General features: G+C 38.1%; 1 protein-coding gene and 1 long non-coding RNA gene across 3 annotated transcripts; one reads left to right on the forward strand and one right to left on the reverse strand.

Moving 5' to 3' along the window:
- The first annotated feature begins 1,500 nt into the window (after nucleotides 1-1,500).
- Nucleotides 1,501-6,210, forward strand: LOC143722757 (F-box only protein 44-like). 2 transcript variants are annotated; one of them, XM_077214300.1, is made up of 6 exons: nucleotides 1,501-3,982; nucleotides 4,682-4,943; nucleotides 5,020-5,134; nucleotides 5,216-5,311; nucleotides 5,435-5,570; nucleotides 5,651-6,210. In XM_077214300.1, exons 1-6 carry the CDS (start codon nucleotides 3,836-3,838, stop codon nucleotides 5,795-5,797), a joined length of 903 nt encoding a protein of 300 aa, XP_077070415.1. In that variant the 5' UTR covers nucleotides 1,501-3,835; the 3' UTR covers nucleotides 5,798-6,210. The 2 variants fall into 2 exon arrangements, with proteins under 2 accessions (XP_077070415.1, XP_077070414.1); XM_077214299.1 differs by having other exon boundaries at nucleotides 5,020-5,311.
- An 11,787-nt stretch (nucleotides 6,211-17,997) lies between these two features.
- LOC143722597 (uncharacterized) lies at nucleotides 17,998-19,761 on the reverse strand. Its single transcript, XR_013196940.1, has 3 exons — nucleotides 19,716-19,761; nucleotides 19,419-19,589; nucleotides 17,998-18,170 (listed from the first exon to the last, which is right to left on the reverse strand). It is a non-coding gene; the product is annotated as an uncharacterized LOC143722597 (long non-coding RNA).
- Between the last annotated feature and the right edge of the window lie 4,012 nt (nucleotides 19,762-23,773).

The following is a 23,773-nucleotide window of genomic DNA, read 5'->3' on the forward strand; positions in this document are numbered from 1 at the left end:
AAGTTATTGACCCGGGAATTCGAATTTGTGAATTTTCGCCAACTTTACTCAACTCGCTGTTCCCTCACCTTCAGTCTCAGCTCCTTGGATTTTTCAAGACTTCACTTGCTCCTTATTTTTTAATAAACATTAAACTTCCCAGTGTTGGTCTTTGTGAAAAAGTGCAGATACACCTAAGTATGATTAGCACAAAATGTTTAGTTCTATTTAGATTGCTCCTGACTTGAGCATATTTCTACTATGTGCCGGACAGTATAGGCTACAAGAAAAACATAGAGGAAAGGACAGAGAACATGCTTGACGTGCAGTTTATTAGACATTTATAAATCCCTTTGTGCTAAATCCGTGCAAAAGTGTGTGTGTGTGTGTGTGTGTGTGTGTGTGTGTGTGTGTGTGTGTGTGTGTGTGTGTGTGTGTGTGTGTAGGTCATTGAAAAATAAACAAATAAATGTTTTTTAAATCTTTTCAAAACTGATGTTATGTATATTTTTTTGTGTCATGAACAATGTATTTAAACAAGTTTCAGTTGTGAACATTTCTAAGTGTTTAAATTCACCTGAAAGTGTACCAACCTACTCCTACTTGAAAGCAGTTTTTACCAGTATTTGATGGAGATCTACAAGGATCATTAAGGCTCCTCTGGACAATGCATTATCATGCATACTTTAATTACCATAATAAGAGAGCCATGTTTGAAGTTGTGCCATTCTGACATGCAAATTGCTTGACAAAAGGTTTTCAATTATCTCAACAGCTATAAATCTACTGAAATGTATAAAATGTGTTAATATGAACGGTTAAAATGATTCCATAGAATTTCATGTTTATTTTTTTATTCTTAAAACACCATTTAAATTAGTATTTTAGTCTGTTCATTTGTGCGGACAGTTGCACAACCTGACATTTTGGAGGTTTTAAGATATAACAGGACTATAAAATATATTATGTATTCATTTATATAGTAATAAGTGCATAAGCATTGTAAACATTAAGATTAATACAATTTTACATTTTACTTGTTTGCAATGGCTTTTTAAGACAATCACCTGTTTCCAGCAAGTCTCCTGTCCTTGTGAAACCACAGTGAACATTACGTGATAACCCTTAAATAACATATACGTTTAAGAACACAAAAATACTTCAAAACAACTGCAAAACGGTCTTTAACCAAGGTAAAGTTAGCCAGAAAATATGTTAACAAAGGCAGGCAACGCTGGTTGACCACAATACACATTAAATATTAGCAGATTTTTATCTTTTAAAAACAATATTGCTGTAACTACATACACATACTACATCCAAATGTCAATGTATTATATACATATTGTAAACCAACGCATTTATTGACTACAAACTACCAAAAATCACAGTTCTGCTCTCTAACTCCATCGATTGGAATTGCGCCGAAGCACTTCCTGGAACTACATATCTACGCGAATCACGTGACAACCAAGCATTTACCATTTAGAACTTCCGTTGTCGAAACTCTCTCTCTCTAGCTGTGTCCGAAACCGCTCACTCGTTCACTCATTCACTAATCCCTATATAGTGTATGGCAGTTGAGTGCACTATATCTGCAAGGAGTGAACGAAATGAAGGGAGTGAATTCGGACGCTGACACTGTGCGTCGGAGAGATGGAGCTGTCGCAGAAAAGGCTTCGTCACACGTAGTGATAAAACTCCTTTTGTCTTACATTACTTACTTTATAAAATAATATTAACAACAATAACAATCCTAATGACTTTATTTTGTAATTATATATACCTCTGTGCCAGCTTTGTAGTTTCATCGATTGAAATTGTAACTCTCACGCACACAGATGACGTGGTCGCTGAGCGCCCTCAGGCGACCGTTATTATATTCGAGTGAATAACGTTACGCTTCCTGCAGACGATTAACGGATATTTTTCAAATCATCCACCAAATTATCATCTCTTTACAGTTTAACGATTTAACAACAATGCCACAAATGATCAAAACACCTGGTGGTTAGTAAAACACATTAAAATGTGTTAATGCCTATATTTTAATAAAAACAGTGATATACAGGTCTATATAATTTACCTTATAAATATAATTTCATTTCATTTTAAAATTCATCTATAATATTGTAATAATGTCAAGAAATGATTAATAAAAATAAAATAAAAAACTAGCATGAAATAAATGTTAAAGCAGGAATAAGAAAGCTGTAATGTAATCTCTGGTTTAAACTTGCTCGCTCTGCACTTTCATGCGCGTTCAGTTCTCTCCGCATTGGATTGTGGGAAATAGTGCTTCAGCAAGAGTACATCGAATGTACACTCGAATTCAGAGAGGTTTGTGGGTACAAGTAGTGAATGAATGTAGGGAATGATGTCGTTCACTCAGATTTCGGACATCACTACAAAATGGCCGACACCCGATATAGTGCACTATTAAGTGGAAAGGGAGCGGTTTCGGACACAGCTATGGTTCTGGATAACAGTAGGCCTACTTTCGATTTGTCGAAACGTGTCGACACGTGATCCTTAAAGAAAACATTGGGATTCCGACCACAATCCTGGTACTTGTGCGGGAGATCTATGCTGGAAATAAGTAGCTAGGCTAGAACGGATCAGCTCTGACAGCGTCAGCCAGTGTTGTCGTCAAGACGCTCTGCTGCCAAATATTCGAGATATATCCAGCTGCAGACCCGCAGCACCACCAGTTTCAGAACCCCAGCGCCAGAACCGGAAGTGAGGGAGGGGCGGAATTATTATTATTGCATTGTAGTTAATTTTGCAAGAATGTAAGGACAAAATGGGCCAGAGAGTGAGTTCCTCTTTGATACATTGTAAGTAAAATTTATACAGGATTGTTGTGATAAAATGGGCCTAGTGGTGAATTTGTCATTTGTTGTTTACATTTTTATTATTTCTTTTAAACAATGCCGAATTTTCTCTCTCTTTTTTAGATTTTTGACATTATTGTTTTACATAAAGAAAAATGCATGCTGCACATGTTCTTGTGAAATAAAGTATATTTTATATAAAATGCCCATACGTTTTTTTTAATTAAACAATCAAAACCAGGCATTACAAATTCATATTAACAATACATACCTTCAAAATCAAAACAATTTAAATTTTTTGTAAACACAATAAATAAATAAAACAAACAATATCACAGAGGTATAATCAGTTATCAAATTGTGTATAATTTTGAAAACCTCCAAGGCTTGTCTTGTTTTTATATCTTTCAAAGCTTTCTTATACAGAGTTAACTCCTTCATAAAAACCAAAAACAAAGGTCTTACCTTCATAAATCTACACTTATGTATAAACTGCTTAGCTAAAATAATTAAACTGTTATACATTAAAATGCCCATAAGTTTCAAGCATTATTTTTCACCATCATGATCAGGAAGTAACTCTCATAATACAATGAAACGGATAACTATATACAATTATATTACACAAAATCAATGTTTTAAAATGCTTATTGTACTGTTCCTAATGTGTATCATTATAACATACGTATAAAGTTTGACGTTTCGTGTGGGCCGTTTCGTGTCTAAGCAAATTACGCTCCAAAACGTTAGGTGGCGTTACTCGGTTTAGAACGTAAGCTCCGCCCCTCACTTCCGGTCTTGGCGCTGATGTTAGAACGTAAGCTCCGCCCCTTACTTCCGGTTCTGGCGCTGGGGTTCTGAAACTGGTGGTGCTGCGGGTCTGCAGCTGGATACTATAGGACAATTCCAGTTTTCCAGAAGTCGATTAGAATCCAGCTGCAATAAAAGTCGTTATCGATGGTTCGAAGAACGATACTAATGCGAAGTTAACTATTTGCGTTTTACTGTAACTTCGTCAGGCTATGAGACGTAACTTCCGTGTTTCCACACGTAGGTCCAGACGCACAAAAGTATCAAATAAAGGACTATTGTCTTATCAAAAAACAAGAATGGGTCAGTCAGAGAGCGAGCACATTCATGTTGCTTCGAGGCAATGCCGTTCAGGCGAAGTAAGTTACATTGATATGAAACTGGCCTAGACATAATGCAGAAATGGACTGACTTTTCTGCTGGAAATCCAATTAAATATGGTAGATGTGTTTGGAACACAGTGTAATCTTTTATTCCCCCTCCCCCTATTTTTTTCAGTTGTTTACTGGTTTCTAGTTTGTCCAGGGATGACGTCAAAACCCGGAAGACTTTGACTAGTCTTAGATTTTCCTATGGGGTTTTATAATGGAATTTTTCAGTTAATGAGCACAAAAAGGTCGGTGGTGATAAACATAACTTGCGATGATTGGACGTTTTGTTATACAAAGTAAAATACACACACCCATTGCGTACGCGATTTTTGAGCTGTGTTTATTTTTTAAAACGCATGTTTCTAATAAGTAACTCTACAGTTTGGGGGGGGGGGGTGCAGTTTACGTTGTAGAACAAAACCTTAGAGTATCGTCAAGTTATGTTTACCACAGGCTTTATTTTATTCATAAAATGAAAAACCCCATAGGAAAATCTCGAGGGAACCAGTCTTCCGGGTTTTGACGTCAGCCCTTCACCAAGCCATATCCATCAGCTGGTCATACAGGTATAAAGTAAGCTAGTTTCTGGAACATTGTAGCTGATGACAATCAAGAAACCAGCAACAATGTTCTACAGCTGGATTTTCCAACAGGATCAGAACTGAAAGGTAATCTTTCCTCTGTCAGTGCACAGATCAGCAGCCAGATGTTCCTCTAGCTGTGGTTGAGGAGATCCTACTGAACCTGCCTGAACATCAGGTGGTGCGAGTCTGTCGGCTGGTGTGTCGTGAGTGGAAGGAGCTGGTGGACAGTGCTGCACACTGGAGAGAGCGCTGTCGGAGAGAGGGGATCCAGCCCTGTGACGCTTCCAGACCTCCAGAGGACTGGCGCATGTTTTACTTTATAACTAAGAAACGACGGAACTTGCTCAAGAATCCCAGAGCTGATGGTGAGCCACATAATTAGGACTGTACAGAACCTGTCATTATATAAAAAAATGTTTGTTTTCCTGATGTTCTTATTAGATGAGTTTCAAGGATGGGAGATTGTACAGAATGGAGGTGACCACTGGTTGGCCGAGGAAAATAGGAAACCATTTCCAGACGACAAAGTCACCAAATGTTTTATAACATCTTATGGGTTTGATATTTTAGATCCTTCAAGAAAGTTCAATCAATCAAGACAATCCACACATGAATCACTCATAATTTTTTTCCTCAGGTTATGTTTGAAACAACAGCTGATTGATTTGAAGAAAGAAGGTTATAGTGGTGCTTTCATGGATCAATTGCAACCTCCTATCAAAATATCAGACTGGTGAGTGTTCAATCAAACTCCCATTTCATGCTACAGTGTCTTAGGTAGTGAATTTCATATTTTATGTGATGATTTTTTTGTGAATGACCTTTCCATCTTGGTCCATCAATGTCTTACCTGCAGGTATGCGCCACGCTTTGATTGTGGGTGTCAGTATGAGGTCTGTGTAGAGTTGCTTGATCAGAGTAAAAAACCCATCAAATCCTTTCAGCCTGAAAAAGTTTTCTTTCAACAGTGGAACGATGAGCCGTGGTGTCAAGTAAGTAGAATAATACTTACAATTATTCTCCTATTATCAAACTAAAAGTCAAAGTCTGCATTTGTTTTCGATTATTTCAGATGACACACATCTTTAAGGAGTATGGACGTGGGGTTCGTTTTATTCGTTTCACTCACGGTGGGAAGGATACCCAGTTCTGGGCAGGCTGGTATGGAATACGGGTCACTAACAGTAGCGTGGAGATCTGTCCAGCTGCAGAGAAATAGTGTCTTTCCTGCATTTTTTTTTTTTTTCTAAATTTACACATACATAACTCTCAGATGAGGATTTCTAAGTATACATTATGCTATAAGAAGATACCAAAAATGTTATAACAAGTACCAAGTATGTATATATGTATATTATACCAAGATATAACACATGTTAGTGACTATATGCATCCAGCCATAGACATGCACTGCTTATAATATACTCAATTACTTCAGTGCAATAAATGACTACAAAGTTACTGTTTGTAAGTCTATAATATAGTCTATTAATGTTAGTTGTAACAGTTAAGTGAAGTAAGAAATGTGAGCTCTAGTGGTAGAAACTATGCTAGTGACACCATCGGCAATTGCAATTTTTTGAAAAAGTTCCCATTTATTCATGCTATAGTAAAAATCCCATATTTACAGTATACACGTTTCATTTATTCTGCAGCCGGGTTGTCTATGAACAGTATAGATGCAAGATATAGGAAGGAATATGCGGTGCATACATATTATTAGGTACATCAATATCCTGATCATATTTTATTTTCCAAGCACGTTATACCAATTCCAAAACACATCAATCTTGATAACAACTAGTAATTTTGCATATAATCATTTATAGGTGATAATGTGATATATAATTGTTAAGGGGGGCTCTAAGTCAAAAACGCCTTATATTCAGATGTGCCAAAAAAGATATTTAACTCGCACTAAAAAAGTCAAAAATCATTAAATGCCAAGAGAAGAATGCAATTCTATAGAGATTGTAAATGAATGTGTGACAATTTGACAAGAAATGCTCATTGGTGCAGCAAGGTCACAAGAACAACTATCTTCTATCTTGTCTAAAGTGTCTAATAAATGTTCCTTGTAATAAAACAGAAGATACTTTGATGGTGAGTTTAGAGTAGGCATACATTATTTGGTTTCTATATTCCACTTAATCCTGCAGTAAAATGGTTTCATGAGGTGTGCATATGTGGGACATCCCCTATAAGAACTGGCCATTCGTTTTTTCTACTTATTAGAAATTAGGTCTTCATAGGCCTTTGAAATCAAAGAATTTCAAATATCTCCAAAACGATGCAATGAAGTGGTTTCATATGAGGTAGACTGCATATTATAAGACATTTAATTTAATTAATTATGCTGTAAACGCATCTTAAATAAAACAAGGACTTAAAATGTGTCCTTTAAAGAAAGAAAAACATTATACAAAGTAATACACCACTGCCACAGACACTTTTTATGAATAATAAGGATAACAAAGTACAAAACAATCTCAAAACGAGAGATCTTTTTTAAAATTATCACAGTTCTGGGCAACTCGCAGTAAAAAAAAAAAGCGCGGTCTCTGCTTTTTCTGAAATTAATACGCACAAACGTTTGTAACCTGGCCAATACGTTTAATATATTTTGATTCAACTAATACTGACTACGCCACCTCGGGAGTTTCACCCAAGGAAGTAAAGAAAGGAACTCAGGTTCGGTGATGCAGTGAAAAGACAGAGTCGCTTCATACAATTAACAAATCAGTGAGTTTATTTGGTTAAGAAATCCATTCGACTGGCATCGTTAAGCCCAGTATAAATAATGGCACGTTTATTTAAACAGTAAAATTAGCATCATGTTAAGAAATGCACAGAGAATTTCGTATTTGCTACCTATTGAGACGTATGAAGAATTGAACAGAAATCTGGATGAAATTCGAACAATGCTGTCAACGCATTTGCAGAGTGAGGGAACTACAGCTTTTTCCATTTCTCGAAGGAGCTCAGGTGAGTTTCTGGTTTTTAAAAACTAGGCCTATGTTCTTTATCTGCAGTAACCGCATACACAGGCATCTCGGAAAGCTTGTTTTTGTGTTTGTTTATTGTCTGCTCTCTACTTTGGTCATGCCGATAGCCATGGTAATACAACTGTAACTTTCCCCTCGGTCTGCATTAAAAGTAGTCTAACCAGTGTACATGCTATGTAACTATTCACTTACAAAATTAATACAGTTATAATACAAATTCAAATCTATATACCTATTGTACATAATGCATATAGTTACAAGTATGACTGTACAACAAACTGTATGCCTACATAATTTTATTAACATTTTAGAAGAAAATAAGGATTAAAGAAACAATTATTTGAATATAATACTGCTTGCCATTAGGAGCTACATGTCAGTAATACAAATTGGCTATATGTTACTTTCAATTGCAGGTAGCCGAGGTAGACCAGCCATTCAAGTAACACGTGACCAAATTTAATTTTTAATGAAGCAAGGTCACACAGTCAAGCGAATGGCAAGAATGTTAGGGTGCTCATCCTCATTTCTGTACAAGAGGTCCAAGCTGCGTGGTGTATCAATCAGGAGCAGAATGTCAGGAGTGGATGATGAAGAACTTGAAAATGTAGTGAGACGACTCCAATGCCAGTATCCAAATACTTGAAATGAGGTAAGCCCTGTTTGATTCCATTTTAAGGTCTGTCCTATCATTTCATAAACTAATTATTATTATTTAATTTATTTTTATTTTTTTCAATTCAATGCAACCATTTTAGATGATGCAAGCCTTATTGGTTGCAGAAGGATTGAGGGTTTCCCGGCATAGGGTTCGTGAGATGTTGGTCCGTATCAATCCAGCGGCTGCTGCAAGGAGATGGAGTAGCACAGTGGCTAGAAGAGTTTATCATGTGCCCTGTCCCAACAGTCTCTGGCACATTGATGGCAACATGCGCCTCATAAGGTTAGTTTAATTGTAGTTTTTGTCCTGCTAATGTAGCATTTAAATGGTGTGACAGTGCGTTTCTGCCATACTAAATTATAGCCTAGTGTAGACTTGCATCATCCAATTTTGATTTATAGAATCTACAGCCAAATATGTTCACACACATGCAATTACCACAACCTAAGCAGCCATTGTAAATCATAATACTACAATAACATTATAACAGTTCACCCTATCCTCCTGGCCTAAAACGACTAAATGTTAAATCATTAAGACATTTTAGATCCAATGACGTTTTGTAAAGCTGGTTTGAAAGAGTATGTACTGTGAAACTGTACAAATGTTTCAATTGATGCATTTATTATATGAATTATTAATACATTGCATAAAATTATTCTAAGTATAACACAGTGTAGTTTGTATTTTACTCCTATAATCCCTAATATTCCAGTTGTCCTTATGTTGCCCTACACTTCCCCATTTCTTGATTATTAGACCCTGCTTTTTTCATCATTTATTCATGTAAAAAAAAAAAAAAAGATTTGTTCACAATTACATTTAGAGTGTCTTTTGTGACGTCCAGCATAACAGAAACCTGGGAACTGTGAAAAAGTGGGACCTGTAGGACCTCTTTGTTCTTCACACTTTACTACCTATAATATTTAACTTACATTTTGTATTTTTATTTTTACTTTTAGATGGGGCTTTGTGATTCATGGTGCAATCGATGGACATTCCCGACTAATCACATACCTAAATTGCAACACCAACAACTGTGCCAGTACTGTGCTATCTCAGTTTATTCAAGCAACATGCCTTAACGGTCTGCCCTCTAGGGCAGTGGTTCCCAAACTGTGGTCCGCGGACCACTAGTGGTCCGTGAGGGTACTGCAGGTGGTCCGTGGAAAGGCAAATTAAAATATAAAATAATATTTTTTACCTTCATTTTACCAGGAATCCCCATAAAAACATAAAAAGTAAAAATAATATGTATGCCTATATTGATATAAAATTTTAATTAAATTGTCAGGTTATTGTGTGATTACTAAAATAGGCTAGTGGTGCTCGGCCGTGACGTTCAAGTTCAGTACCGTTAGAACCACAACATGGATCGGTGGATAGCAACAGGTTCTCTGAAGAGGAAAGCGGCAGAGGCAAATATTTTGCCATTATATAAAATATTTGTCTGATTATAATTTCACCAACAGTAATTCTGGATTGCCTCCACCAAACAAGTAAATAGGAAATAAGCTAATCAGAATACTGCACGCCAAAACAGCAGTATGCGAACAAGCGTGAAAAGCTAGTGTTTCTTCTTGCTGCGTATCTTTTACTGGGGTCTCCAACACGTCGCACGATTGGAGGTAGCTCGTCAAGGGGCCGTTCACATATCGTGTCTTTTGCACTCTCAAGTTCATTATTTCATGTAGGCGCGCGGCAAGTGTGCTGATAATTGAAGTGACGCACTCATTTGTTTAGGCGCAGCGAGATGAAAACACCTCAACTTTTCATAATGCAGCAAACGCACCGCAGTTCATGTGACAAAAACAAACAAATCAGCTTCATCCTTTCCGTAAACATTGAAAGCTCAGTCAATGAAGAATGTAAGAATGCACGTGCACCCAAACACTACGGGTGTTTTTCTCTTCTCCGTAAATAAATCTTGTAGCAGAGCTACAGCAAGCGTTTTTCGGTGGTGGAAATCTATTAGCTATAAGCACAACTAAGTTGTGGAGAGCGCGCATAGCAACGACAGACGGCACGGGAAAATCGGACCAAATTTTACTATTAGCTAATAATAAAAGATAAGCTAATGTGCATCGATGTAAATGTCAAGTAATTTATCTTTTTTTGACTCATTCTTTTTATAAAAATGATTTAAAGGCTGAAATATGTGAGGTTTATCTTTTTATAAAACCTTTTTTTTTTTGTGAAAAATGATTTAAATGCTGAAATATGTGAGGTTTATCTTTTTGTAAAACCTTTTTTGTTAAAACTTTATTTGAATTTCATTTTACTATATGTGCCTATAGGGGTGGCAGGGGTTGGCGGCAATGTAAGTATCTGGATATTTGCTTCGATTACCTCTCTCTTTTTTGACCATACATGTTTGCATCCCTGAAATGAACCTGATTATGCCCTCGGGCGCTTGAGTAAATAAATAAATTAAATATGTGGCAGCCGTTGTGCGCAGTATACTTTCTTTTAACAAGCTGTTGTACTGATGTGATGACCAGTTATAGTTTTAATGTTAGTAAGCCTATTTAGAGGTGCGGATTAATTCAGGAAGGACTGTGTGTAGATATATTTTATTTTGTGTATTATGAGGTGGTCCGTGAAAATTCTTGATTACAAATAGTGGTCCACACTCACAAAAAGTTTGAAAACCCCTGCTCTAGGGTAAGGTCAGATCACGGTGGTGAGAACTTACAAGTGGCCTTGTTTATGAACCTTGTACAAGGACTTCAGCGCCGGAGTCACATTACTGGGGAATCTGTCCACAACCAAAGGATAGAACGTTTGTGGAGGGATGTATTTTTACATGTGCTACAATCATTCTACAGCATGTTCTACAGTCTTGACGATTCTGAACTGCTTGATCCCAGCAATGACCTTCACAAAGTTTCGCTCAGCATAGTTTTTCTTCCACAGATCCAAGCTAGACTACTGCACTTCAAAGAGGCATGGAATCACCATGTTTTGCGGACAGAAAACAATAAAACACCAACACAGATATGGACAGAAGGAATGCTGTCAATGATAGGAACTGACAGCACAGCCATCAACACTGTGTTTGGAGACGATCTATACATGCCAGAACATTTTAATGAACTCCTGGTTCAACATGGCATTGAGTCTTTGCCCACAGCTGAAAATGAAGAAATCCCAGCTGTAACTGTTGAACAGCCTCAAATTAACCTTACTCCTCAGCAAATGGAAACGGTTTCCTATAGGGATGGGCATTTTTGTAAATTTCTTATTTCGATCATTGATAGGTCTCAAAAAACGAGTACTCGATTACTCGGGGGCGGGGCCTGTTCGGGGGCGTGGCTTATTCGGGGTAGGTGGCGGGGTGTGTCAGTCATGGAGACAATGATACCAATTTAATATTTAAGCAATATTTTGGATTACAGTAGCACTTTCTGATAAAACAAAATGTTATTTTACATTATATTGACTAACATTACACTTTAGTCAGAGTAAAACTGACATAAATTACTGAACAACACATGACTGAATATGATATCTGAATACAATTTAGAGGAAATGTCATCATAAAAATGAACACACTTGATACTTTTAGGCTACTTTATTCAACCGTAAATAAAACATTCTCTTCAGTGTTAGGCTACTTCAGCAGCATATTTCAACTGTTCTTATGAAACAACAACAAAAACGAACAGCTTAATTTTCATTTAACAAGTTTAAAAAAGTAACAAACGACTGCTACAGAATCATTTATTGAAACAAACACAAAAAAAATAAAAAAACATCCTGTATAGGCCTATTTTTTACCACGCCTGATGAAACTTAAACAAGCTACAGCCTACATATTATTGTTCAAAAAAATAAGTTGGTCTACGTGCTCAGGTGAGAGGCGTGTTCGGAGTCTATTCACAATTAGTCCGGCGGTGGAAAAAACACGCTCCGCTGGAACAGATGTCGCAGGAACAGCTAAGTACCACTGGGCAATGATGCTCAGCTTTGTAAACCGATTCTCATTTACCTTCCACCACAGTAGAGGGTCCTGGTTTACAGAGATGCATGGCTCACTGAAGTAGCGTTCTATTTCAGTGTCACGCGAACAAATATCACTCGCGCCGGCACCGTAATCCTCACCGAAAAGAGTGTCTAGCGCAGTAGTTGCCGCTGCTCGTTCAGGCTGAGGGTCATTTTGAATGGGTGTGACAGAATCTGTAACGCTGTCGTAAAGCTGTTTCAGACTCTCGTTTACTCTCTCTCGAAGCTCTGTGTCAAGAAACTTCAGATGTTTGTGTCTTGGATCCAATGTTGCTCCAATCAGAGGTAGAGAAACTTTCTCAGCATCCTCAGCAACAGTGACTATGCGCCGTTTCAGAGATTCTGCCACTGCTGTCTTGAATTCCGAAACTCTTGGAGACTCACCGATCTGTGTGTTTAGGTGTTTAGTGATTAGGCTATGTGTAATTGGATAGACCATTGAAACGCAAACTTGCGTCTCACTGCACATTGTTGTTGTGGCGCACTTCAGAGACTGGAGAACAGGTATCAGTTCTTCCATTATCCGCCAGTGCTCATCTTTCAAGTCCAGTGTCTTCGCATCTGCAAGTTTTGTAGTATTACGATCTGACAAAACTGCGCACACAGTCCATCTCTGTTCCAAACCATTTTCTGTGGTGAAAATGTGCCACCAGTCGGCTACTGGCAGCTATCACGCTTTTAACAGAAGCAACACTGAAGCCTTCGTTGATGGCTAGCTGCAGGGTGTGTGCGAAGCAGGGCACTGATTCCCAAAGTCCTCGATTCGCGAGAACCATGTTACTAGCGTTGTCATGAACACATGCTATAACTTTCTCCGAGCTTGACAGCCACTGTTCTGTAGCTCCTTTTAGGTTGTTGGCTATGTTCGTAGCGGTATGTCGTTCGTCGAAACTCCGCGTCTCCAACACTGCACTATGTATTTCCCATTCATAAATGTAATGACAAGTTAGTGTTATGTAGGACTCAGTGGTCAGCGAGGTCCATGCGTCCGTAGTGATAGCCATCTTCGTTGTCTTTGACAGTCTGTCTCTCAGTGAAGAAGCAGTCTTTTCATATAGAGCCTCTATTCGTCTCGTGACCGTCTTGCGCGATGGGATGTCATACTGGGGCTCAACATAATTCATCAAATTTTTAAACCCTTCTCCTTCGACAAAACGAATGGGCAGCAAATCTTTCGTTATCATTTCGATGATTAGTTGTGTCATCTTTTCACCTCTGGCTGCGGTGCATTTCTGTCTGACGGTAAAAGATGCGATGTTCGTCTGAGTTGCGTCTTTGGTGGTATCGGAAGACATTTTATGTACAAATACAAGATGATAACGCATTGTACTTGTGGTAGATTTGTGTGACAGCCTGGCGCTGCATATTTTGCACTGAACTGTTTTTTCATCTATTTTGTCGAAGTGAAGCCAGACATCACTACGTGACTTTGACGCCATTTTCTCTGTTTTCAGTTTGGATTTTGGACCGCGCTCTTTCAAAGCTAACCATTCGGTGCCGCCCAAAATGCTGCTATAACCAATCAGAAAAAAAAGATTTTTTTTAAACTCAGATCATTTTTGCCGCACGCACCTTTGGGCTCATTCGGACGCGTCGAGTTTAAACAAGGCTTAACGCCTATTGTGTGTAGATTGTAACAGCGCGCGTGCCTCGCATCCCCATGACACCATTTACTACACACAATAGGCTTTTTTTTCTCTGATTTTTGAAACTCTATCGACTTAAAATGCTTCCAAGATCGACGGGTTGGTGATTCCTGTAACTGTTTTACGGTCAATGACAACAGTACTAATCAGCTGTCTCACGAACGTAACCAGCACATTTATCTCCACATTGCAAAGCCATAACACAGTGAGGGAGAAGAATTAAGTTACATGAAACAATCCAACTACATATTTTACACCACTGACAAGGGAAAAGTCACTACTCACGGTGTTTATGGCTAGCTTCTAGCTTTCTGCTGCTTCTCTTTCAAGGTAGTGACGAAAAGCGCTCTGTAACACTGTTTGTTCGCTGTTGGCTACGGTAGAAACATGACGTCACAATATGTCGACCTTCATAGAAGGGGATTCCCGCGCCTATGTAGATATAAATGCCTCATTCTAAGGTAATAAAGCCATTACGGTTTATTAAGTGAGTTCTTTATACACCACTGAACACATAGTTATGTGCTGTTCTGTTAATAGATACTCAAAAATTTTACACATTGCACCTTTAATCAACGAGTGCATTCACACCGAGAGGAGGAGCGTCGCGTGAGCAGCGGGGAAGTGGGGGTTTCGGCACAGAGTCTATTTTTGATGCGATGCTCGCGCTCAATTAAAATGAAAGCACACTTTTGTTGGACAAAATAAATATGATTTCACCCAAAAAGTGCCCAGAATTTGCATGTCTGGTGTGTTTTAACAAGAACTGGAGTAGGCTATGTCAGAAAATAAATTATCTTTATTATTTCCTTCCCAATCGTTTCCTCCCTGCACTTGCTCCACTTGCTGGCGCTTGTTTAGCTGGCTGGACATGTGGCAGATGAAAGAACTGTTTGCGAAATAAAACTTGCCATTGATGTACAAGTGATTGCAATAAGCCCGTGTGTGTGTGTGTGTGTGTGTGTGTGTGTGTGTGTGTGTGTGTGTGTGTGTGTGTGTGTGTGTGTGATATTAAAAATATCTTTTGGCCTATACTGCAAGCCTATATATATATATATATTTTTTTTTTTTGCTATTTATATATTATTTCGTGTTTTCATACAGAAGTTTAGTTTCCTAAATAAGTATATATATCACATTTTGTATAGTTGAATATAGGAATCGAAAATGGTTCTTCCATACCATAACACTGCACTATGTGTAAATTTCCCACACCAGGTGTAATAATTTATATAGTTCTATTTTCTTGATTACAAATAGTGGTCCACACTCACAAAAAGTTTGAAAACCCCTGCTCTAGGGTAAGGTCAGATCATTTAATTTGTTCAAAAATGTTCTATGTAAAATGTTCTATTAAAGAAAAGATAGAAAATAAATATTTGTGTTTGCTGTAAAGTGGTTAGAAAAAATGAGATCGGTATTGCCTAAAATCGGTATCGGCAGGCCAAACTCATGAAAAATCGGAAATCGGAATCGGCCTAGAAAATTGTAATCAGTGCATCTCTAATTAAAAGCTACATAAAGTAGCATTAGCATTCTAGCTATTAATTTAATTGCATGTGTCCTGCTCATAATGAAACACTCTGAATATAAATATTTACTGTAATTGTAGTGATTCAGGACACGGCACAAAGACAATTTGGAAAATGGATTTAAGTATTCACCGATTATACTGTAGAAATTTTTACATGGCATACCTTTAACATTACATAAAAACATGTCATACCTTCAACATCGATCAACCAGTCCCTCCAGTAGCATATGGTCTGTTTTTTTTTTAAAAGTTCACATAAAAAAGACTGCAGAGGTCCTTTGCTTGAAGGGGCCTCTGCTCATTGACGAACATGTCATACAAAAAGTGCAGGATATTTCTGCATCTCTTCCAGCAAACCGAGAGTTTGCAACCCTACTGAAAACCTGCATAACAAACATAGCAGTCAATGGAAGTTTCAAGCTGATGATAGTTATGTTGTCAAAAAGGAAAGGCTTAAAATTTTACTTCACCCAAAAAAAAATTCAATTCTGTCATTAATTATGACGGTCTACCCGTAAGACCTTCATATACTGTATGTTTTCAACACAAAAGGTGTTCTATCATGACAACTCTCAGGAGATGTTAGCATGGTAGTATCTTTATTTGTGTTCTGGAAGTTAACTTAAGTCCTGGGGTGTGGAAACCCATGCGGGTGAATAATTAACAACAGAATTTCAATATTTTGGGCAGACTAACCCTTTAAATCACTTACTGGTCCAAGGCAGCTCGCAGTCTCCCATTCACAAAGAACTCTGCAGCTGACTGGACAAGAGAGTTCCTTTCTGTCAGGTGTGGTGTATATCTCAAGGCACCAATGATACTTAAGCTGTCTGCTGCTTCTGCAATGGCACAATTTGCCTCCTGAACAGTTGTTGCTTCCTGTATCTAAAACAGTTGCGAAAAAAGCTATTTTACAATTGTGAGGAAAAAACATCTGTATCGGCACAGAATGAAACTGTTAAGCAAAGAGAACCGTTCGGCCCTTATGATAGAAAAGCAGCTCTAGATGCCCTGTGTTCTGTATGACACTGATGCCTGCTCAAGCAGAGCTGAGCAACATGTACCCATTAGCTGTTTATATATGTACTTTGAAAATTGTAGCTCACAATTAGGGTAAGGGGCATTACATTTCTGACACACACCTGTGGGTGTTTGGTCAATCACAATGCACATAGAGGAGCTAAAATAATGCACTGCATATGAAAAATAATGTGCTTTTTTAAAGGGTCACTCCACCCATTTGCATTAAGATTTCCATTGTTAGAAATCCAGTGATACTATTAAATGGTCGTGCAACACTCTTTCATTTTCCCCTGAGACGAGAGAAATCCTCTATTTATCTTTTTCACTTCCTCCTACAATGACGCAAAAATCGTCATTTTACATCATTGTAGGAGGAAGTGTAAAAGGGGGGGATTTCTGTGAAGACTACAAGCACTAGTTCCCACCCTTTCAAACCCGCCCATAGGGGGTTGGGCCCAGTGGTGTAGTCTAGTTTTTTGTAGTGAGTATACTGTGATATACCACCCCTAGCCCCCCGTACCCCCTCGCCCCCTTGATCTATTAGGGATAGATCTACAATGTCTGATTGCTGGGGAGATGGAGAACTAAGTGGTGTCTCTTCATCAATATCAATTACAATTGGCTCTGTCGGTTGGTATTCAAAATTAAAATTAATGAATGAAGTCTTGGCCGCGAACAAAGCCACAGAAGGCTGTACAGAGGGCAGAGACTGGACTGGGGATAGAGCGACAGGAGACTGGACTGGGGATAGAGGGACTGGAGACTGGACTGGGGATAGAGGGACTGGAGACTGGACTGGGGATAGAGCGACTGGAGACTGGACTGGGGATAGAGCCGACTGGAGACTGGACTGGGGATAGAGGGACTGGAGACTGGACTGGGGATAGAGGGACTGGAGACTGGACTGGGGATAGAGCGACTGGAGACTGGACTGGGGATAGAGCCGACTGGAGACTGGACTGGGGATAGAGCGACAGGAGACTGGACTGGGGATAGAGGGACTGGAGACTGGACTGGGGATAGAGGGACTGGAGACTGGACTGGGGATAGAGCGACTGGAGACTGGACTGGGGATAGAGCCGACTGGAGACTGGACTGGGGATAGAGCGACAGGAGACTGGACTGGGGATAGAGCGACTGGAGACTGGACTGTGGATAGAGGGACTGGAGACTGGACTGGGGATAGAGCGACTGGAGACTGAACTGGGGATAGAGCGACTGGAGACTGGATTGTGGATAGAGCGTCTGGAGACTGGACTGGGGATAGAGCGACTGGAGACTGGACTGGGGATAGAGCGACTGGAGACTGAACTGGGGATAGAGCGACTGGAGACTGGACTGTGGATAGAGCGACTGGAGACTGGACTGGGGATAGAGCGACTGGAGACTGAACTGGGGATAGAGCGACTGGAGACTGGACTGGGGATAGAGCCGACTGGAGACTGGACTGGGGATAGAGGGACTGGAGACTGGACTGGGGATAGAGCGACTGGAGACTGGACTGTGGATAGAGCGACTGGAGACTGGACTGTGGATAGAGCGTCTGGAGACTGGACTGGGGATAGAGCGACTGGAGACTTGACTGGGGATAGAGCGACTGGAGACTGGACTGGGGATAAAGCGACTGGAGACTGGACTGGGGATAGAGCCACTGAAGACTGAACAAAGGGCGAATCCACTGGAGGCTGGGCAACATTTACAGGGTCACAGTCTTTTTCCTGAAATGAAAAGAACACAGAACTATAATGACAAAACTGTGATTTAATAAGTAGTGTTGAGTTAAAATAGTTGATTTCTCAAATTTAATCAATTCTCATTTAGACAATCTGATTCTTAACTCTCAAGAATTAACCTTTTACTCTATGCCGAGTATGCTCTATTCTGAGTAAGCTTGAAGCACACTTTATGACTAGCTGAATTATTCTAAGAAGGACCTCAACACATTTGAAGACTATATACTTACACTGGAAAAGATTCCAAACACGAACACACAGACATTAATGTATACTCACTGTAATCACAGACTACACATAACTGTACTGACTCTATACATTTGGGCATGATGAGTTATAATCGGTCATGTACTGGATTTTATTTGGTAAATGTGTTTCCATCTTAGTTTATGTGCATGTTTTCATGCAAAATGCACATAAAAATAGGTGGATGGACACATAGCGAGGTTTCAAACATGCGAGACAGATGGAGAGGGGGTTTGTAGTCACTAATAATACAAATTTCAACTGATAAAAATGCTTATTTAAAGTTATCCATGTTATATTTCATCTTAACTAACAATGTGAACTTTTAAAAATATCCATCATGTCATCAAGTTTTAAATGCATCATTATGCATGAATTCTAGAAGAGTCTTTAGACTTTAGAGTCTTTACAGGCTTTCCTGTAGCTCAAACAGTAGAGCGTTGGCGCTAGCGACGCTTATGGGTTCGATTCCCAGGAAAGCAAGAACTGACAAAATGTAAAATGTGTACCTTGAATGCAATGTAAGTCGCTTTGGATAAAAGCATCTGCCAAATGCATAAATGTAAATGTCTTTACATGCAAGACCCATAATTTGAAGATCAACATACTACTTATTTTCTCTCAGGCTAGTAGCAAATTAAATTAAATTAAATGTGGAGGATATTAACTGTGAAAAGATGATTGACAGGCCAGTTTATGGTGTCCGTTAAAGACACAGTTTTATGACTGGATAGTATGTCCCAAAGCTTGGCTACTATTGTCTCACACACTCAAAAGTATGTACTTTTTCTTCACAAAAAGAGCACATACTTTTAGGGCATGGAATAAGTAGGCAAACTGGGACGCAGGGATTCTTAACAAGCCTTAAGATCAAATTTAACAGGGACAATCAGGCCAAAAATTATGATAATTTATCAATAAAAGGTAATGCATATGGCCAAATCAAAATCAAAAACTTGCTCAAGTCATACTGTGGTAGTAATTTACCAGATTATCAAAAGGTGATATCCAAAGGACATACAATGTACAGAACGGTTTGATTCCATGATCTGAAATTGACCCAGTAGAAGTGCTCTCTATAGCATTTGAAGAAGTAGCTTCCTGGATTCTGAACACCTCACTGGCCATTTCATCTTTTCCAATAAAATCAAACAAGACCTAAAAACAAAGAGCCCATGATGGCAAATATTAATAAAATAAAGAAATCCAGAAATGAGGAAAAATAACTAAATAAAATATCTATAGAAAAAAAAACTTAATCCTTCTTCACAATGAACGTCTTGCTTGAATTGGATCAGACATGATGAACTTCCTCTTATTCACATCTCCATTTGGATATTTGGCTTTTAGATATTCTCCATCTGGAGGTTTAACACGGGCTGCCAGTTGGTGGCGTCTTTCCTAAATGGCCTAAAAAAAATATATATATATATATATATATATATATATATATATATATATATATATATATATAAAGAAAATTAAACAATAAAATATTTAGTGGCAGCACTAACCTTTTTGCGCTTTTTTTCCAGAACCTTGTAGCAGCGCCTCCTTCTGTCCTGCAATACCATATATGTAATACACATTTTTGTTTTAAACAAAACTAAACCTTGGCAAGCAAACTGCGAATAGTCAAAAATGACCTTTTCTATATCTGCCAACAAAGAAGCATTATATTCTTCATCTTGCTGGGAACGTACAGATCGCCACTCCTGAAGGAAATAAAGTACAACTATGAGTCACAAATCATTCATATTTACAACCATTGACAACATCAAAAATAACTTCACTGATAGATTTACAGATTCTGTAGTCTCAGCACTGAAGGAGGTTTCATCAAGTGCTTTAGTGCTGGATGATTGTTCTGAGTTCTGGGGAATGGCTGCGGATGGTGTCATTACCTAAGAGAAGACAAAAAAATATAATGACAAAGAATGTGTTAGAGCCACTGCACAGTAAAGAAGTTACTTGAACTGTCACCTAACATTAAATGTGCACTGTGCATAAACATATTTATATTAAGGCTAAATGAAAGGCCAGTTCAACTGAACATGTCTTAAAGAAATGGCTCGGTCATTTGTACATCTAGGACCAGATTTACTAAACAGGACAAATTAGCATAAAAACACAATCCCATAAATGCACTGATGGATTGTACAGTTCTGTGGGTGATTTACATAAAATTACATTAAATAACTTCACTCACACAGAGATTTACAGATTCTGTAGTCTCAGCACTGAAGAAGGTTTCATCAAGTGCTGTAGTGCTGGATGATTGTTGTGAGTTCTGGGGAATGGCTGCGGATGGTGTCATTACATAAGAGAAAACAAAAAAATACAATGACAAAGAATTTTTTAAGAGTTACTGCACAATAAAGAAGTTACTTGAACTGTCACCTAACATTAACCCCTGGTTTCACAGACAAGGCACTTTTCCTATCTTCCGTCCTTTTCCTGCTCTTGCCAAATAAAAACTTATTAAGTTTAAATTCACAGTTGAATAGCATTGGCAGACAAAATTGTTTAATTAAGACAGAGTCCAATTTAATTGAATTTTTGATCGTTGGATTCCTCTCCCTGTTGTTTCATGCAGTGGTCTACCTACAAAATTGAAAATACACATAAGCAACATAAAATAAACAACAGCTCATCAGCTAATCATATACTGTATGTAATAGATCAGGTTTAATATACAGATCACTACCAAGTTTGGTTAACAATAAGTAAAATTTCCTGTTTTTAAAGGGATTATTTTCCTGTATTTAAAATATGTTTATGCCCACCAAGAAAATACAATAAGAAAATCATTGCAGAGAGCTCCATTGATTATGAGTTTTTGAAAGTGTACTACTTTGCATACCTCAAATTGACCTAAAGTAATAAACAGCTTCAATGATTATAATGCTAGCAATCTTTGCTCACTTTTTTAAGGTTGTATTAAGGTTTTTCATGCTATTAACTACAAAATAAAAAGTTTTTGCTTTAATAAACTCATTGAAATGTGCAGCTAAATCCAAGTGACTATGATGACCATAGCAATGGATGAAACAAATCTGATACTGTGTGTCAAATCAAATGATCTGTGCATTAAGTCTTAGAGTGTAAAAGCTAAATTATAGAAAAAAATTAAAAAACAAGAGTTCTAAATACCTGTTTTTATGATCTGTCATGACAGTAATTTCTTTTTATGAATAAACAGGATAAGCTAATGTTTTGAGCAACCTCCGTTACAAAATGGTTTTGAAATTTATTTTGGAATTACAATTCAAATAACACTGTGTTACATCTGAAATCCTTATGTATAAAGTATTTATTTACCCAATCCCATGTTTGCAACCCGTTTAAGCTCTGTGGTAGATGGTAAAATCTCAATATCTGGGCCAAAGAGGAGGAAAAGGTGTATTTGCCAGACATAATTTTCTTGCCTTTCAGTTGGTTCTGGCATACACAAAAATACACAGTTAAATAATATCTTAAACATTGGTAAATCACTGTTAATTATGCAAATGGCTACCATAGCAAAGCCCGACTTACTGTGATGTCCTTAAACCTGACGCCGGAAAAGGCGTCTAGTTGAAGTAAGGAGGTTGTTATTAGTGTTAGCTGAGAACTGCTGTCTGGCTCTTGAGATGCTGTTAAAAATTCTGTCAAAGATCGCTGGCGGCATCTCTTGATCTGATGACATGGTAGGCTGAGAGAAACATTGCATTTGGTAGAAAAAGTTTTAAAAATGTTTTAACAGAAAATTAAAGAATACGTAATAAATTGCAAGACAGAAAACAATGTGATAATGAAACAAATTAAAATTGAACTTAAATATTACATAGATTTGTGTGGATGAGCATGTACAGAATTGTCAAAAGCTGAAGCCGTGTTAAAATTATTCAAATAATTGTTTTACTAAATATATTCTGGTTTAAAGTGGATTAAATGACTGCAGGTTTGTCTCCTTGGAGGGAGATGTCATAAATACAGATTAAACAATCACTGATTCCTCTTGTTCCTAAATCATATTATATTATTTACTACAAATGACATGTACTGGAGCCTTTCAGTAATTGTATTACTCCTGTTTGGTTAAAAGGATCTTGTCCTTTATACACATTGTTCTAAAAAAAACTTTTTTAATTAAAATCAAGAGCTCCAGTTTTTCAGAAGCAGATTACAGTGCTGCTGCATTTAAACTCGTTATCATTGATTAGAAGAGCGATGCTAGACATATAACTAATGCGAAATTAGCTAGCTAATGTGAATTGTTTTTTTGTCGGTTAACTGTAATAAAGTTTGACTAACTTCTGTGGATGGATCCGTCAGAGGCGACCATGTTACATGTTCGAGGAACTTTGGAAACAGTTCAGTAAGTTGTTCTTTGTTATGTTATACCGCAATTACTGGGATTCGGTGCTTTTGTGTTCCCAGGAAAGATTACGATCTCACTGCCTTAAAATATTGAACAATATCAAATTTAAAGAGTTTTCAGACCTGGGACATCTTGCGCTCCCGAACTACCGTAGGCGTAATGCGGAAATGGAATAACTTTTCTGCTGGAGAATCTTTTTTGGGAACATGGTAACTAGTTTCTACCAATTCTAAGCTGGAGGACCAGAAATAATCAACTACCAGCAGGTCAAGCTGGTTTTTGAGACATTGTAGCTGATGACCAACTGAAAACAATCAAACATGTCCCACAGCTGGATCTTTCAACAGCACTCAAAAGTTAAGGTTAGAACTGAAAGGTAATCTTTCTTCCTCTGTCAGCAGCCAGATGTTCCTCTAGCTGTGGTTGAGGAGATCCTACTGAACCTGCCTGAACATCAGGTGGTGCGAGTCTGTCGGCTGGTGTGTCGTGAGTGGAAGGAGCTGGTGGACAGTGCTGCACACTGGAGAGAGCGCTGTCGGAGAGAGGGGATCCAGCCCTGTGACGCTTCTAGAACCCCAGAGGACTGGCGCATGTTTTACTTTATAACTAAGAAACGACGGAACTTGCTCAAGAATCCCAGAGCTGAAGGTCAGCCTAGTCAAGATTGTACAATAAGTGTCACTATATAATGATTTCTTTCTTAAGATAATGTCTGTTTTCTGATGTTTTCTGATTTAATTAGATGGACTTCAAGGATGGGAGAATAAACAGACTGGTGATGGCTGCTGGGTGACAGAAGAAAATAGAAAACTATTTCCAGACAACACTGTTACAAAATGTTTTTCAGCGTATCATAGGTATGTTTGATATTTTAGATCTTTCAAGAACGTTTTGAGCTCATTTAATATAAGTCAATGTTACAATTTGAAAATCAATATTCATGAAGCCAATCCACACATGAATCACTCATAAACTTTCT

Source organism: Siphateles boraxobius, unplaced genomic scaffold (genome assembly GCF_051911475.1).
Source record: "Siphateles boraxobius isolate OS27281-9 unplaced genomic scaffold, OSU_SipBor_1 68, whole genome shotgun sequence".
In the NCBI taxonomy this organism is placed as follows: Eukaryota; Metazoa; Chordata; class Actinopteri; order Cypriniformes; family Leuciscidae; genus Siphateles; species Siphateles boraxobius.